General features: G+C 62.0%; 1 protein-coding gene across 2 annotated transcripts; it reads right to left on the bottom strand.

The window, feature by feature from the left end:
* Positions 1-618: 618 nt before the first annotated feature.
* On the bottom strand, positions 619-17,265 carry SAE1 (SUMO1 activating enzyme subunit 1). Of its 2 annotated transcripts, XM_054009938.1 has the most exons (9): positions 17,117-17,260; positions 15,395-15,506; positions 13,509-13,682; positions 11,977-12,119; positions 11,229-11,328; positions 7,193-7,298; positions 4,073-4,217; positions 2,188-2,257; positions 619-964 (listed from the first exon to the last, which is right to left on the bottom strand). In XM_054009938.1, exons 1-9 carry the CDS (start codon positions 17,218-17,220, stop codon positions 872-874), a joined length of 1,047 nt encoding a protein of 348 aa, XP_053865913.1. In that variant the 5' UTR covers positions 17,221-17,260; the 3' UTR covers positions 619-871. The 2 variants fall into 2 exon arrangements, with proteins under 2 accessions (XP_053865913.1, XP_053865914.1); XM_054009939.1 differs by lacking the exon at positions 2,188-2,257 and having other exon boundaries at positions 17,117-17,265.
* Between the last annotated feature and the right edge of the window lie 417 nt (positions 17,266-17,682).

The raw sequence follows: 17,682 nt of genomic DNA, 5'->3' as shown, positions 1-17,682 counted from the left end.
GCCCACCAGCTGGGGTGCAGAGCGAGCCAGACTTCCCACCCCCCCATGCCTGACCCCACCGTCTTCCAGTCAGGGCCAGCTTTGGGGAGGGGGCGGCGGGCTCTGTCTGAGCTAGTGTCCAGCAGCATGATGGGGGTGGGGGCACGTGGAAAGCACCAGTGCCACCCCTGGCCTGCACCCTCCGGCTGCCGGGCAGCCCAGGAGTTACGGGAGCCCCGCAGCATGGCCAGCCCTGGCACGGGGTGAGCCCAGCCACTGGACTCAAGCCACGGCTCCCCGGCCCCCACTATTTCAGTCCTAAGTGCTTCCTAAAGCTCAAGATAGGAGCTGCAGCCGCTCCCCTGCACCAGCCACCCCCCAGCTCCGCACAAGGAGGCTGCCCAGGGGCTGGGGAGCCTGCCCAGAGGTGGTGCCCTTTCCCCAGAGCCATGGCTGAGAGCCGAGGCACGGAGGGGCCCCTGCCAGCAGCCGCTGGTGGGTCAGTAGCAAGAGCGAGGGGGCCTGGTGCGAACAGCAGCACAGCCAGGGAGAGGGGGGCTGTGGGCCCCAGCACTGCCAGCCCCACCAGCCGGGGCTCCCGCCCTGGACGGGGCTGCGCTGGAAGGAAAGGAGCCAGCCTGGGAAGAAGCAAGTTTATTGGAGAGCCCAGGAGAACACACGGGGGGAGCGAGTGGGGATTTGGTACGTCCCCATCCCGCCCCGCGTGGGGGCCATGCCTGCACTGCCTGGCCGGCTGCGGCTGGAGGGGAGCGTGGTGCAAGCAGGACTCCGGCGGCACCATGCTGCGGCTGGCCGGGCGCTGCAGGGAGGCAGAGGGACTCCAGCGGCTCCGGGTGATGAACTGCAGCTGCAGGCCGACGCGCTGGGAGGCTCAGCGGGGACCCAGGCACTCCACGACCCCGTTCCCTTTGATGCCATCGAAGAAGAAGAAGTTGTTGTGGGGTGGATCCCGCTGGGAGAGGGCCTGGGGAGGGGGGAGAAAAGGGCGTTGTTACAGCCTGTCTAGAGCCGAAATCCCAGCTCCAGGAACCCCCCGCCCCCCTCGCTTCTATGGGCAAGTCCCTCACCACACATGGGCAGCTCCTGGGGGGGGGGGGGGGAGAGAAGCATCAGCCGGGGAGCACATGCCCCCCACTGTCCCCAATCTCAGCCAGCAGGTGAACTGGGGGCACGCGCCCGCTCACGCTGGTTTACACCTGGCCCCAGGAGCAGAGGCTGGTCCCGGACAGAGCAGGAACAGGGAAGCCACGGCAGCAGCGGAGGGGGCCCTGCTGGGGGGGGGGTGGGCCGCAGCCCAGCACCCACGGACAGCTGAGCACCCTGTGGGGGGCGGAGCGTGGGGGCGAGTGCAGCTGGGAGCAGCCCCGGCACAGGGGGCAGGGGCCCAGCAGCACTAATCCTGCTGCAGAGCGGCTCTCGGCCTGGGGCGTTTGGAGACAGGACCACAGGCAGCCCCCAGGAGAGGCAGGGAGCTGAGGACACAGCAAGTGGGTGGCCGGCCTGGGACTCACCCAACCCCCTCCCAGAGTGCTCCATGGTACCAGCCGACTGACCGGAGGGCAGAGGGGGCAGGGAGAAGGGAGGGCCAGCCAGGCCCCTGGTCCCAGGAGAGCAGCGCAGCCAGGGGCCCGGAGAAGGGAGGGCCAGCCAGGCCCCTGGTCCCAGCAGCGCAGCGCAGCCAGGGGCCCGGAGAAGGGAGGGCTCCCAACTGGCCGTGCAGGGCACCGAGCGTCCCAGGCTGGGCGGGGTGGGGATTCCAGACACCCCCAGCCCCAGGAGGAGCAGAGACAGGCTGTGCCAAGCAGCTGTGGGGGCGCCAAGCCCCCAAGAGCCCAGCACGGCCCACAGCGGGAGAGGTCCTGGTCCCCAGCCGTCTGTCTGCACAAGCAGGGGAAATGGGGGGGGCTGGGGTCTATCCCGGCTCTGGGAAGGGAGTGGGGTGTAGTGGTTAGAGCGTGTGTGTGTGTGTGTGTGGGGGAGCTGGGAACCAGGACTCCTGGGTTCTATCCCCCACTCTGGGAAGGGAGTGGGGTGTAGTGGGGGGGAGAGAGAAGACTGGGAGCAGGACTCCTGGGTTCTATCCCGGCTCTGCCACTGGCTCCCTGTGTGCTGGAGGGTAAATTTCTCCCCCCTCCATGGCTATACCACCCTCTCTCAGACAGCTGGGCCTAGCCACACCCCCGTTACCTTGACTACCTCCTGTCCCAGGACCCCTCCAAGCACTGCGCAGACGGGAGCCATTTCGGAGAAGCAATAGCTGGAAGAAACACACCCCAGGTCAGTGCCTGAGGCGCCCGGCCGGCTCAGCCCTCCGAGTCCCAGAGCCAACGTGGCACCGGCTGCCCCAGGCCAGGGCAGTGACCAGACCAGCCCCCCAGGCTTCCAGCCCTGGCCCTGCCAGCCCAGCCCGAGGGTCCCTGGCCCGGGCACAGAGCCCAGTGGAAGGGACGCGATGGGTGATCCTCGCCAGGCAGGGTCTGCAAAGAGCATGTCTGGTAGAGCCATCAGTGAACACCCCTCGGCTGGGGCGGAGAACCAGAGCGAGGACTGAGCTAAGGGGGAAGCGTCAATTGGCCCCAATGCCCCGGATCTGGGAGGGGCCCTGGGAGACAGGAAAGGTGGGCAGGGGTGCAGCGAGACAGGAGCATAGCCAGCGGGCCCAGGATACACCCCAATGCGACGAGGCCCGGGGGGGTCCAGGGCCTTCGAGGGGTGAGCACTGAGCAGCCGTCGCTGCCGGGAGCTCATCAGCCACACGGGTGTGTTGTCCCAGCCCCTCACATGCTGCATGCGGCCCTTCTAAAAATAGGGCCAGACATATCTGCCGTGTGCCCGGGCGCATTCCCACCATTCCTGCCGGCGCACAGCGGCCTGCGCCTCCCAGGGCGGCGTGTGGCAACATGCAGGCGGGGTGGGATTTTCAGGCTGAAATGAATCCGGGGGCGCAGGGAGGGTCCTTCCAGCCCACACATGAAGGGATGGCAGGGTCAGGGGGCGGGGAGTCATACCCCCCCCATCCCCCTGAAGCATCTGCCCTGACTCCCCCATCCCCGCTGGTCCAGCCCATCCCAGCCTCCGCCCGGCCCAGGTACCCGGGTCTCTCCCATGTGCTCAGGGCTGATTGGGACCATCTCTGCCCCAGGTCCAAAGCTTCAGCTGGGCCTTCTCAGCCCATGGCGTCACTGCCCGGCGCCCCTCCACCCCATGGCCTGGGGTCTCCCTGGAGCTGCGGGGACAGGGTCACACGCAGCCTGGGAGAGCAGGGAGGAGCCGAGCTTCCCAGCAGCCCATCCATCCCCGTCAGGCCCACGCAGCCAAGCAGGGCAGAACAGGCAGCGCGCGAGACGACCCGGGCGAGGGAGCGGAGCCCAGCCAGGCGCGGCCTGGAGGCTCTGTGCTCACCCACGGGGAGAGGCAGCCAGACGGCTCAGGTCACTGCTGATGCAGAACTGCGGCTGCCCAGAGGGGATCAGAGACAGATTAATGATCCTGCGATGCGCTCCTTGCTGTGGGGCTGGCTCAGCGCTGCAGACAGCAACATGGCCCCACGCTGGGCCCGGATCCTGGGAGGGCTGGTCTGCAGCGGGCATCCCCCTCACAGCGCAGGGAGGAGGCTCTGAACCCCAGCAGAGCTGGTACAGGAAAGGTAGCTCCATCCCCCAGAAATCCCTGCACCCATGGAAGAGAGAGACCAAGACGCCCACTGGAGCCAAGGAGCTATTCACAGGCCACGGACACAGGCCCAGGTGCTTCCCAGAGTCAAGTTTTCAGTCTAGTACCTGTGGGCACATGCACGCTCCAGTGCCCCATGGGGGGCAGCCCCCAAGGGACGTAGCCGGGACACATGGGGTGTGTGCGGGGGTGTCTGGAGACAGGCCCATTGGACAGCCCCTTTCTTTGGAACCCACTTTGCTCCTGTTCACACGTGGGCAGTGAGGAGCACCCAGCGTGGACAATGGTCCCCGGCCAAGGGAAGGTACTGTCCCGAGGCTGGACCTGAACCACATGCCGAGCAGCAGGCCTAGAGTCCCGATCCCAGCCCCGACACCGGACTGCAGCCAAAGCAGCGCACCTGACGAAGTCGTCGGGCAGCAGGTCTGCGCTGACGCCCAGGGAGTCCAGCACCTCGTTTCGGATCTGCAGCAGACGCTCCGAGTCTTCGGCATAGCTCTCTGGCAACGGGTCCCTCCCTTTATCAGTCCGGAATTTCAGCAGCACTGGGGGGGGAGAGGCGGAGGTCACAATCCTGATCCCTGGGGACGTGCTCGTTACCCTCTCCGATAACCAACGAGATTCCTCACTGGGCTTCTGGCTGGGGAGACCTTCACTGCGCCGGGGGCCAAGAAAAGTGCTAATGGGAGAATCTACAGCACACGCCACTTGCAGCAAATTTTACTGCTACAGATCCTCTGCATGCTCGAGCGCATTGGCACAGCCGCCCCGTGCCTGGGCCAGAGAGACACATGCACACAGTTCGTGCCGGGTGGAGGCAGCCTGGACCAGTGGACAGAGCACTGGCCTGGGGTTCAGGAGGGCTAGGACCTATTCCCAGACACCTTCCTCATCAGACCTGTTTGGTTGGCTGCCTGTGTCATGCTGGGCACACGGTGCCCTGATCTCGGACGGCAGGGGCACTGCCAATAGCCAAGAATAACTCAGGGGAGACATGGCAAGAGGCCATGCGTAGCGACCCGAGCACAGGGCTGGGGCAGGACTCTCCTATCGCTGGCTGCTGCATGCCCCGTCTGTAAAACAGGGTCACGCTCGCTCTCAGGCCGCACCGGCGTCCCCCAAGCAGGAAGAGCTACGCAGAGTGCTTTGGGAAGGCAGCGCTGCCAGCCGGACTGGTTCTGCCTGAGCCAGGTGAAGCTGCGGCTTTGACGCTGCCCTGGAACAAAACCATTCAGCAGCCGTGCTCCCCGCCCAACCCGCTCCTAGCACATCAGTGCCAGAGCGCCATGGTCACGGCCACAGGGCAGCTCCGGGGCGCCTCCCGGCATGCTCCGGGCTCAGGCTTTGGCCAGGTCTGAAGGCTCGTTCTCTCCTCACCCAGCCCCTGGTCTGGCTTGTTGCTGTTCACAGCCACCCCCCAGGCCAAAGCCCTTAGGTCGGCTCGTTTATTCTGAGCTGTTGGCTCAGCGGGCGATAGAGCCGAGGGGTGAGTCTAGGCCCAACCATCCATCTTCCCAGAGCCAGGGGAGTGACTCCCAGCCCAGCACAACTCACATCAGCAGATCCAGGAAGGGCAGAGAGCACAGGCAGCAGCTCAGCCTGGTGTTTATCTGGGCTGCCTGCCTGCCATCCGTGCCGTCTGCCTGGGCGCTAACAAGGGGGCAGGCTGGCACCGGGCGGCTCCCTCCCCTGCCACATCTGAGGGATCCTGGGGGCTGCTGGGAAAGCAGCCAAGAGGCCCAGCGGGTCTGCGATGACTTACAATAAAGCAAACAGGAGCAGCGATTTTAACTCATCTTTTGGGAGCGTCAGCACTTTGCAGCCCGCTACAGGCCAGCAGAGACGGAAACCCCGGCAGCGAGCCAGCGTCCGGCCACCACTAACCCCTCACTGGGAGCCAGCACCCCAGCAGAGCCAGGAACAGCTCCAGCGACTGCTGAATACCTACGCCAATGCAGAGGCACCAACGTGTACCAGGCAGCGTGGCCTAGTGGGGAGAGTGATGAGACTGGAACTCAGGGATCCAAGAGTCTATTCTCAGCTCTGCCACTGACCAGCTGGCTAACCTTGGTCACTGCCCCCTCAGTGCCTCAATCCCCTCCACTGTCTCCCTTGTGGGTTCAGACCGAGCTCTCTGGGGCAGGAACTCTCAGTCACTCTCTGCCTGTGCAGCCCCTGATCCCATGGTGCCCCTCTCAGTCTGGGCCCCTGGGCACTGCCAGAACAAAGGACTATGAATACGATGTTAATTTCAAAGGGTGGCTTTGAATCCATTCCCGTCCTACCCCTGCCTGCGAGCCCCGGGACAATTTGCCAATTGACAGCCATGTTCTCCTATTGTCTACGGTGTTTGGCGTCCCATTGCTGGGGAAAGTCCCGCATTGCTGGGGACCGAACACGGGCGAGCAGCACCAGTCAGATGCCGAGTGCTGCCTGACAGCCAGCAGGAAAACGGTCTGGGTCAAGGCCCCTCCCAGACCCAGCGGCAGCCTGAGCCGCTCGCCCAGCGTCGGACAGACAGGCAGGCTCTTCGGCCACAGCAACAGCCGATGCAGCTCTGGAGGGAATGGGCCAGCGTGGGGACAGCCCGGGGCTTGGAGCCCTGCAACTCCAAAACCTCCTCCCCCAGAGCCTGACTCAGCGGGAGGAGTCCTGGCCAGGCAGCGGGGAGGGGATGGGAGGCCTGGATAGCTCTGAGGAGCAGCCGGGAGAGGCAGGCGTGTCCTATGCCCTGTCTTTACCCTCTGGACCCCTGCTCTGCAGGGGGAGGCAGGCGCTGCCAGGCGTGGGCAGGAGCTCACAGCCCCGGCTCTGGGGCAGAAGTGGTGCAGGCTATTAATCTGGGAGCCAGCGCTGGTTCACGTCACTGGAAAACCCCGCCTGGGGCTGTGGCTTCACCGAGATTGCAGCCCGTGTGGGCACCGGCGCCTGAGCGCGGCGCGCTGGAGGGAGAGGGCAGCGGGCAAACCACACGCCTGGGCCGGGCCGGTCCCTCCCAGCTGGCAGGGCGCTTCCGCTCTGGGGAGCGTGGCTGTTTCCACACTCGCCCGGGTATTTTTAGCTCACTGCTGTTATGGTAAACTTGCATTAACCTCAAAGCCAACAAATCAAAGCCAGCTCCTGCCACAGGAAGTGCCGCATCTCGGCTGAGCGGGGCCCGGCGCTTCCTAGGCAGACTCTGGCGCTGACAGGCGCGCTTGCCAGGCCTGTGATGGGCAGAGATGAGCAGACACGCCCCCGCAGGGCAGATCCCACTCCCAGCTGGGGGCAGAGGCCCAAGAGCAGGACAGGAGCAGCTCTCTCCCCAGGAGGAGAGCGCCTCATTCAGAGAGCTCACACCAGCCCAGCCAACACTGGGGGGAGGGGGGCGGGGGGGGAATAAAGCCTCAGAACCTCCCCCACCATGCACCCCGTGGGAGCCGGGTCTGTGGGCTCCTCACGGCAAGGATGTGGAAACTGAGGCACGGAGTGGGGAAGCGGCCTGCTCCCCAACCCCACCCCTCTCCCAGGCGTCCCTTACCCTGGAGCAGGAAGTAGTCCGGGGCGGTACGCTTCAGGGCTGCCTTCGCCTTCTCACTGCTCCAGTCGACTGCCAGCGCTTCCTTCAGCTGGCAGAAAACCACCCGCTGCAATGGGAAAGCCAGCGTGAGAGGGGCAGGGAGCCCCCCTGCAACGTTCCCCCCATGGCTGGGGGGCATCCCGCCTACGGAGAGCGGAACGAACACCGGGCCAGATCCGCGCCGGCGTTCGCCCCGCGCAGCCCCACTGCGGTGGGGGGAGTTCACACCACTGAGGATCCGGCCCTGCCCCCCAGACTGCAGGTCACCTAGCAGAGCCCCATTCCCCTCTGCCTCCCCGCAGGCCCCAGGGTGGGAGCGAGCAGCCACCAGACAGGACGAGCATGGTGCGCAGGTGCTCTGCAGCAGGACGCCGTGCTGGGCCAGGGCTACCCAACCGGCTGTTGCTAGGAAGGAGCTCCAGGATGGGGGTAATGATTTTGGCAGCACTGATGGGCCTGGATCTCGCCACGCGGACGCTCGGCCTATGGGGCTCACAGAGACAGCAAATCAAACCCTGGCGAAGGGCAGCGCAGTGGAGGAGATGCTGCTGCTGGTTTGTGCTGGGCTGTCACTGCCTGGCCAGCAGGGCTGCCCGACCCCTGAGCTTCCCGCCTGGGCTCGGCGACCAGCCCGGCAACGCCAGCCCCAGGCTCAGTGCGAGGTGGCCACGGACCAACAGAAGATCAGGAGGTGGAGGCAGAAGTGAGCTAGCCACCCAGCGCAAGGAGCCGAGTCCCTGGTCCAAAGCCTGCTGTAGGGGCAAGAGATGGGGAAGAGCTATGAAGGGGTAAAGTCTGCAGGGGCTTCTGCCGATTACCACCACTCCCTGATTCCCAAACTCTGCACACACGTCCGGGATTCTAAGAGTCCCACTCAGGGGCTCTCTCTCGCCCCAGTTCCAGACAGCAGGAACACAGCCGGACGGGAACCTGGCCAGAGACCTCTCGGGGTCTCCGAAAGTCAAACCTTTAACTCCTGCCTGCTGCAGCGCGCAATCTGCCCCAGCCAGAACAGCTCACCGGTCTCATGCACACACCCATGCGACGCAGACCGCAGCCCCACACGGGAAGCGGTCCAGAGAAGCGCCAGGGGCTACATGCAGCACTGAGCACCGGAGGAACCACCACTGCTCCTCACAGCTGGATGCTAGACACAGCACTCAGTGTTACCTGCCGAGCTACTACCCACAGCTGGATTGAATGCACCGCCTAGCCCGGGGGAGGTAATCTGTCCAGGAATTAGCTCCGACCCTGGGAACGCGATGAGTCACTTGCAGGGTAGCCTCCCGGGCAGTCTCTCTCTGCGGCTCTCAGGCCTCAGCACAACGCTGCAAGGTACCACCACCCTCAGTAGCCCCCAGAGCCCAGGGACTGGGCAGTATGTCGAGGTTGCAATCCGAGCCTTGGAAGTAGAGTGTTAATGCCGGTCTGCGCTCACAGCGCTTTGCAGAGCGCTCACTGCTGCACTAACTCCGCTCCCGCTAGAACCACTGGACAAACTCCCAGTCCGCAGAGTTAGGCCAGTGCTAAGAGCTCTGGAAAATCCCACCACTGCGCTCAGCTCCTGGGACGCAAAGTGCAACCGGGGAGCAGAGCCCCAGGGCTCAGGCCACTAGTGTCCCAGAGAGCATCCGCCTCAGGCGGTCGGATTAATTGTCAGGAGAACAGCTCATGCCTAGAAGGGGAGGGAAGGGGTGTTCAGCCCCGCCCCCAGAGCTCAAGGGAGGCTGGTAGTTACTGAGGAATTTTATCATCATCCTTCTTCATAGGTTCTAGGGGACCGTTGTGATCATCGAGTCTGAGCTCCTGCAAACAGGCCAGAGACTTCTGCGTCCCACCCAGAACATCTGGCTGAGCCAGAGAGGGTCTTCCAGACAGACGCCCAGTCTTGGTGTACGGGCTCAAAGGGCCCCCACGCCCCCAGAACACTGGTTCCCACACTTGATTCCCCACCTCCCTGCAGGAGAACACACGTACAAGCTGCCTTGAGCAGCCTCCCTGCGCAGCACGTCTGGTTACACAAAGGAAACGCGATGCCAAGGAGCTCCTGTTTCTCTGGCACCCCAGCGGCAGAGCGCAGCACTGCAGATTGCCACCCTCCCAGGCCCTGGCTGCATTCAGACTTGCGGCGGGGGAGAGAAACGGGCGGTGGAGTGACTGCGAGGTGACCCCATCCCCGCTCCACCGGAGGGCACGTGACCCTCAAAGCAACACCAGCCAGGTCACAAGAAATGCAAAGGACAGACGAGCCTCTGAACAAGAGCGGAGGCCTTGCCGCGCCTCGCCAAGCAGCGTTAAACCCCGCTCGCTGCATTGTGTCACTTGGGGAAGCTGCCCCCGCAGTCACCCACCAGGCTGCTGCCAGTGCACTGCGGGCTTGGGATTTTGCAGCAAAGCCACCAGAAAAGGCGCAGAAAGCACTGTTTCCCCCCCCCCCCCCCCCCCCCAGGCCTTTAGATCCATATTCCCCAGAGGGGACTCATCCCAGGCATCGGCATGCTGGAAACTCTCTATCGGAATCCGCTGCATCCTAAACCTGATCTGACACGGATCGGAATCCCAGCCCCGATCGGGGGAGGGCGACAGCTGGCTAGCAGCGGCATCTGGGGAATACTCCCATATCTTCCGATCTGGCCCAGCGTGGGGCGAAGTGCACTAAATGCCCCCTGACTGACAAGCCTGACAAGCGAGAGAAAGGGACACAAAAGCCCATTAAGCTGCTCGCATTCTCCCCATAGCCAGATAAAGCCAGGGGATTTCCACTTCCAGCTGCGAGACCCTAACAATGGCCAGGCCCCAGGCTTTTAAATGTGAAAGGCTCTGCCCTCCCCCATCTCCCTTCACCCCCAAGCCACCCTCCCGCTTACACAGGGGCTTAGCAATCGGCTGACAGCAGCAACAAGGCAGCTTCTGGCCCTGGTGTTTGGGTGGGGAGCGGAGGGCTTGGTGTACCGGTCGCAGCGGTGCCTTCCACCAGCACAGCTGTTCCCAGACAGGAAGGGGAATGACCAATTGCAGTACAGCGGTGTCCACGCTAGGGACTATTCCCGTGCACGTATACCAGTGAGAATCCCTCCCCAACCGAAGTGGGGGGGGAGGAGTAGATGGGGCCTAACTCACTCAACAAGCTATTCACAGGAGGCTGGGTCCAGAAGCTGCAGCACCAACTCGGGGATCCCGCCATTCAACCCGCGCAGCCGCTGACCCGGGCCGAGGCCAACGCGACTCATCTATCGCACGCTGAGACCGGCTTCTCAATAGCCCAGCCTGACAGAACGAACACCAACACACAGCTGGGAAATTCCACAGCAAGTTTCTGGCTCGGAGCCATTCAAGGAGATTCTCGTGGGGAAGAAAACTCTGCAGCCACCGTACACTTCCTTCACTCACTCAACACCTCCCAAGATCATCTGCACTGACATTACCCATAGCGTCCACCCTTGGCTCTGGCCAACGGGGGCTGCCTTACGTTATCACTGGACCATACAGCGCTCCTCAGAGGACCTAGGCTCTAGCTATAAAGAAAGGACCAGAGTTCTGAATGACAGCAGAGATCTCAGGAGAAGGAGATGTTCCTGCAGACAACAGGTCCATCATTCAAATCCCGTTACAGACAACGCGCTGTCAAACCGGGATAGGTAATCCGCCATCAGAGCCCCTCATTGCAAAGGGAGAGAGAGACATGTTCTCATGACACTAAGCTCACATAGTTAAAGGAGGCAGGGGGTGCAGACCGAGGCCACATGGCTCACCAGCAGCAGACAGAAGTAAAGCCAGGAACTCCATGACGCCTTCTCAAGAGGAGTGTAACACAGCGATCATCCCACCCATGGCTCTCCATGCATACCCTGAAGCTGTCTTAAGAACTGCATCCCGTGTACCACACGCCACCAGACAGACCCAGCGCCTCTGCTGGGTGGATCTACCTAGACATAGATTTGACGTTTCCCCGTAACACGGGTGCTCTTTGGTGGCCGACAGGGGCGCTGACACACACCTTTTTCACCATGGTTGTCTCTGTTGAATCAAGCTTGGCTTTTTTGGTGTCGGGCCCGTCTTCCACTCCCTGGCTGGCTTTGGTGACCTTGGTCTTCTCTCTGCAGAGAGACAGAGAGAGATTTACCACCGCAGTCCCTGGCTGAGGGAGGCCAGAATCGGAACCCATCGTATTTCACGTTATCATGAGAAAGATGGCAGGTCCAGCACCTGCGAGTCCCAGACACGGCATGCTATGTCTCAGCTTTAAGATGCGCCGAGCCTGTCGGCGGGGGGCTTCCGTGCATAACTGTGTGCTGAGGGGAAGAAAGGCTATGGGGCAAAACCCACCCGTCCTGAAGCAGATGATCTGTGCAAGAGAACCCCCTGGCTCACAGAAGAGCCTCAATGCCTGAACTGTCACACAAAACACCGTGGCCACAATGACACCCATTTACAGCACATCTCCCCCCGCCCCCCAGCACTGGGCATAGACCGCCCCCCTTTGGTAACTTAGCTTCCCCCGCCCGTTAGGCCTTCACGATGAATTCCCTAAAATGGAAGGACGGCCAGCAAGGGTGAGGTCCCAGAATGCAGAGCTGCCAGCTGCACACCGTGGCCTGTAGCTTCTTGGGCTGCTCCCTTTTGTACATACCGGGGGCTGCCTGGCGCGTTACCAACATGCTTGTGCCAGTACCACAGATGTCAGTGCACCCGAGCGTGGGGGCATTCGGGGGATGGCCGCTCTCCTCCCCCACAGCCAGACTTACTCCACAAACTCGTGCGCCCCCAGGTTGGCGAACATGTAGCCATAGTAGCCAAAGATGTCCCCAGTGAAGAACTTGATGCCGTTTTTGTGGCAGATCTGATCGACCTTCACCATGACGCAGCGGGAGCAGCATGTCAGGCACACCTGGGAGGAAGCGGCAGCACCAGAGTCATTCTCTCCCCACCATGGGCAGGAGCAGCAGAGGCTGCACATTTACAAACCTGTCTCTCCCCCCCCCCCTTTTCTGAGACTAGGGTTAGATAAACAGGCCCCGGACAGATCACTGTTCCCCAGGAGGGTGTGAACCTCCCCGCCCCTCCTGGGCAATGGCAGGGGTCTTGGGCAGGGCAGCCCTCCATTCAGAGCCAGACAAAGAATGGTGCTTTACACACAGCTACTATCAATTATCCCTCCTGGCAGCAGAACACTAAGTTGTGCTGGCTGCTAATTCCAACAGGCTCCTCTCCAGGGAGAATCAGGAGTTTGGAGGTGGCAGAGCCCAGCTGGCTCCTGGTAACAAAGCCAAAGACAGACACTTTTCATTTAATTTAACCGCCAGGCTTGTCCACCCAGGGCAACAGACCAGCATAGCTACTCTGGAGTCACTCCCTGTGTGGAGACACATTCCAGAGTAGTTAGCGTCCGGCGTGTGCCATACTAGCCGCTCCGGTCAAGTCTCCTGGCTAAGTAAGGGCCTTATTCGCTCCTCCCCATCTTCCAGCTTTGGAGACTTGAGACAGGCCAGAACGGAAGCAGGTGCTGTTTACAAACAGATATTCAGCTTGCCAAACCAGTCGTGTAGTGACAACCCTTAGGCAAAGCACCCACAGACCAACCCAGTCATTCTGCAGAAGCCAGGTGACACAAGGACACTCTCCATTAGCTTATGCCGAAAAGTTAGGTTGGGCAGGAATTGATTTTACTGTTTGTTTTTGGTTTTGTTTTGTTTTTTTTTGGGGGGGGGGGGGGGTTTGAAGGAAATAATATAAAATCAGGGAAATGGACTAAAGAAGCCCCAGTCACAATGCTTAACTGTGTGATGGTAACAGATTTGCATTTTCAGGATTTCACTGAAAGAGTTTTTATCTGAAAAATTTCCAGCAGTGCTGGAAATTCAATGGCCCCACAAGATGCCAGCCCAGGGGAGCCAGAAAATGAAGCAAACCCGTCCAAAACAGAGGATATGCAAACAGAAAACGGTATAAAGATCCTCCCCCATCCATGCCAACTCACAGCCCTGGCTACACACAAAGGTACATCAGGTTAATTAAAGATACTATTTTAAACCAGTTTAGTTAAACGGGTGTGATCCCTGCAGGGCTGTGCTTAAATCGGTTTAAACCTGGCCGGTTGGTTTAGCTTCTGTCTGGAAACGCACAGGTGAAAGCGAAACTGACATAACCAGCTCTAGATTGAGTTTAAAGCATCTACACAGGGATTCATACTAGTTTAACTACATCCGTTTTTAACCAGCTTTAATTAACCACCCAAGGACACCTCTGCCCAATGCCCCCCACCCCACCTGCCACTTACAGCATCAAACTGAGTAAAGAAATCTTCGGCTTTGTTTTCGATATTCTCCGGGTCAGCTTTCACGTCTACCATGGGGTTGAGGTTCTGAGCGCGTTCCAAAGAGGCTTCGGCTCTGTTGCGGCCCAGTGAGCCCACGGGAATCAGGAACTGAGCTCTAGTGTCCTCCTGCGACACCTGGGGCAGGGGGAAATAAAACCAAACCATCTCTGACTGGTTGGCGAGTGGCAGGACCCCGAGAGGCAGCGTCACCACGAGCCATTAATCACCAGCGGGCACACGGGAGACACGGGCCTGCAAGGGGCCAGCTTCCCTGCTAGCAGGGCACAGTTCTCATCAGACAGGAACTAAACCGCTCATCCAAAGCCACTAGGGAGAAGCGTGGCAGTTATGGGGCAGAAGAAGGGGGCTAGTTTGGGGGTTAAATGGTACAATTCCAGCCAGCCTGAGCGGGAGCTGTCAAACAGCAAGAACTGGGGGTGTCATGTCCTGTCAGTCAGCGCCCCCAGTCGCACCACGGAACCCCGGCAGTGCTCAGCCCCACTGCAGTGCCCTCCAAGCCAGCCCCACTAGGGCACACGCAGCAGGTACAAGGGGAAGCTTCCCTGACGCAGCAACTTTCGCTGCTCTCCCTCCCCTCACCTTCCTCGGGCGCTCTGTGCCTTAGCCAGCGAGCGGCTCTAAAGCCAAGAGCTCCACCTGGTGCCCGATGTGGAGTCGCAGCCCCACTGCACGGCCCAGCACTGCGGCCTAGCGCCTGCACTAGGAATCGCAAGCCAAGGAAGGAGCAGCAAGGGAGGACTCCGGCTGTATTCTGACCAGGGGAATGATCCTGCTCCACACACAGGGGCAGGGAGAACTCAAGACATGGCCACGCCAGGCCTCGCCGAACTCACATGGACAGCGGTCTCCGCGTGCCTTACAGACACTTCTCGGTGCCGACGTCACCGCTGTGGGCGAGTGCTCCCTTAGCCACCAGGCCATGCTGCCTGTATTCTCCATACACCATGCAGGGGCGCCCTGGTCTTTTTTTGCCAGCCTGTCGAAAAGGGCAGCTGTGGGCACGGCAGCCACCTCTGTGAACCTGAGGTGCTTAACCTCTGGCACGTCTAAAGTGGGCCGCTCCGGGTGAGAACAATGGGTCCTGTCCCCTCTGCGAGCTCCAGCCCCAGAAGGAAAGTCAGCTCCTCAGGGTGATACACGCCAGGGGTGGTGAGGGGCCAGGAATGCCAATACTCAACTAAGGCAGTTACTTACCATGACCCACCTTCCATCCCAGCTAGAGTGGATGTGGCAAGCCCCTAGGCTATCAGCACTTCCAGAACTGCCCTGTTCCATACCTTACGCACCTCAGAGCGCTGATAAGGGCGACAGGGACCAGGCCAGAGGGAAGGGGTCGGAGAAAGAGCCCCCCGAGTGGTAACAAACATGGGAGGATGCAAGCATGATGCAGCAACAAAGAAGCATGGCCCCCACTGGGCGAGCAGGGTGTCCAAGGGACAGTTCGAGAGGGAGGGACGGGGAATCGGATGCTGGCTGGAGAAGACCTTGGTTCAATTCCCAGGCCCGCCACGCATTTCCTGTGTGACCTTGGGGAGTCACTTATCTCTGCCCCATGGCTCCCCAAACGGAGATCCAGGTGCATACAGGGGTGGGTGGGGACAGAATCCATGCGTGTTCGTGAGGCTCTAAGACGCTCCGGGACGGGGGTTAGAGAAGCACCCAGACAGGCACTCCTTGCCTCATCCTGCAATGAACCTGTCCTAATGGACCTGTGAGAACCCAACCCTCTCCCTCCGCTAGCTCCAGCACGGTCGTGCCTCAGGGGGGCAGTCTGCAGGGACCTGTGTGCTCAGAAATCCCAGACGAGACAAGCCAAGAGCTCCTACCTGCTGATGGTCTAGCATGGTCAGGCCTTTGACCCCTGCCAAGATGAGGTTCTTCGCCACTTCTGCTCCCAGGCCCTTCATGCCAACCAGCAGCACCCGGGATGCTCGCAGCCTGCAACGAGATGCATGGGCAGTGTTAACGGATGGACTGCAGCAGCTGAGACTCAGTGAGTTTGGCGGGTGAGGGGAACAGTTCTGTGTTCGCAGCCACATGATGGCAAGGAGAGAAATACATACCGATAACCAATATCTCACAGGGCCAACGACACGAGGAAAGGCGGTTAGCACTGCCCCAATCGACCAGGGACGTCCTCCAGGCAAGGAAGGCCCAAACCTAGGATCTGCTAGCCACCCCCTAACCCTGCTCCATGAAGTGGGCTCTGGGGTTACAGTGCCACGCCAATGACTGGGGACACAGCAAACGTGGCAGAGGAGTTGCTGCCTAGGAACGCCTTCAACTACAGTAGAATCTCAGAGCTGCGAACGCCTCGGGAATGGAGGTTGTTCTTAAGGCTGAACAAAACGTTACGGCTCTTTCAAAAGTTTACAACTGAACATTAACTTAACACAGCTTTGAAACGTTCCTATGCAGGAGAAAAATGCTGCCTTCCCTTTATTTTTTTTTAAAAGTAGTTTACGTTTAACACAGCACTTGTGTACAGCACAACACTGTATTTGTTTTGTTTGTTTGGTCTCTGCTGCTGCCTGATTGCGTAACGAGGTGTGTGGGTGAGCGGTCAGTTCGGAACTCGGGGGTTCAGAACTCTGAGGTTCCATTGTACGAGCCACCCCGCCCTCTGCAGGGGCGAGGACTGCGGCTGGGAAGTGAGATTGCTGCCGGGCGGGCTGGCTGAATCCAGCCACGTGGGTAGGGGCAGAGCGCATTAACGTCCAGTGCCAGTTGGAAAGTGCCGGCCTGGGAGGCTCACCGGAACCTGCAGCAGCAAAGCCAGACGGTTCCACGGCACTTGGGGGGAAGCAGTTACACTGAGCAGCGAGGACTGCCAGGGTGACACCGCTACACCGCAGAGACCCAGACACTGGATCCAGACGCTCTGTGGCTGTTGGGCAGCACTAATTCGAACTGTGCCGTTAAATGGGGGGCAGCAGCTTGAACTGGGCTGTCACCTCCTTCCCCCCGACCTGCCCCACCCCCACACCGCCCACTCCCCACCTGCCCCATCCCCCTTCCCCCCACCTGTCCCACCCCCACACCGCCCACTCCCCATCTGCCCCATCCCCCTTCCCCCCACCTGTCCCACCCCCACACCGCCTGCTCCCCACCTGCCCCATCCCCCTTCCCCCCCACCTGTCCCACCCCCACACCGCCCACTCCCCATCTGCCCCATCCCCCTTCCCCCCACCTGTCCCATCCCCATACTGCCCACTCCCCATTCCCCGCAACTTCCCCACCTCCATCATACTAACCCTTCCCCCTCCCCCACCATCCCCTTCCCTTCTCGTCCCCACTTCCTGCGCTGCCCTCCGCCCCACTACTCCCCTCCCCCCTCACCTCCTTCCCCCTCATCCCTATGACCCCCTCTCCTCCCCCCTTCTCCATTAGCCCCCCCTGCCCCGCCCCTCCATCCCCTCCCCCCACCTGCCCCGCCCCCATCTCCATCCCCCCGCCCCGCCCCTTCGCCCCCTCCCCCATCTCCCTCCCCTCCCCCCACCTGCCCCGCCCCCATCTCCATCCCCCCGCCCCGCCCCCCCGGCCCGTACCGGCGCTGCGCCTCCAGCCCCCACAGCCGGATCTGCCGGTCATACTGCGCCGCCTCCTCCTCGCTGATGCCGCCCGAGCCGCCGCCGCCCTCCTGCTCCACCATCCCGCCGCCGCGCGCGCGCGCCCTCCTCCCGCCCGCCGGCCCGGCCACGTGACCACCGGCCGGGCCCGCGCGCCACCCCCAGCACGTGACAGGGGCAGCGCCCCGCCCACTCGCGTCACAGCACCGCGTCTGCTGCCGGGCCTGCGCTCAGCCCGGCCGGGCAAAGGGCAGGTCAGGCCCCGCCCCCCCGCTCAGAACCTCGGGGTCCCACGTGCGCGCTGGTGCGCGAGGCGGCTTCCACCCTAAGGACCGAGCGCGCAGGGCAGCGCCCCCCCCCCTCCGACCCCCCGGGGCCGAGCGCGCAGGGCAGCGCCCCCCCCCCCGACCCCCCGGGGCCGAGCGCGCAGGGCAGCGCCCCCCCCCTCCGACCCCCCGGGGCCGAGCGCGCAGGGCAGCGCCCCCCCCCTCCGACCCCCAGGGGCCGAGCGCGCAGGGCAGCGCCCCCCCCCCTCCGACCCCCCG

This window comes from Malaclemys terrapin, chromosome 20, assembly GCF_027887155.1.
Source record: "Malaclemys terrapin pileata isolate rMalTer1 chromosome 20, rMalTer1.hap1, whole genome shotgun sequence".
Lineage (NCBI taxonomy): Eukaryota > Metazoa > Chordata > Testudines > Emydidae > Malaclemys > Malaclemys terrapin.
This window is presented reverse-complemented; position numbering and strand designations above follow the sequence as displayed.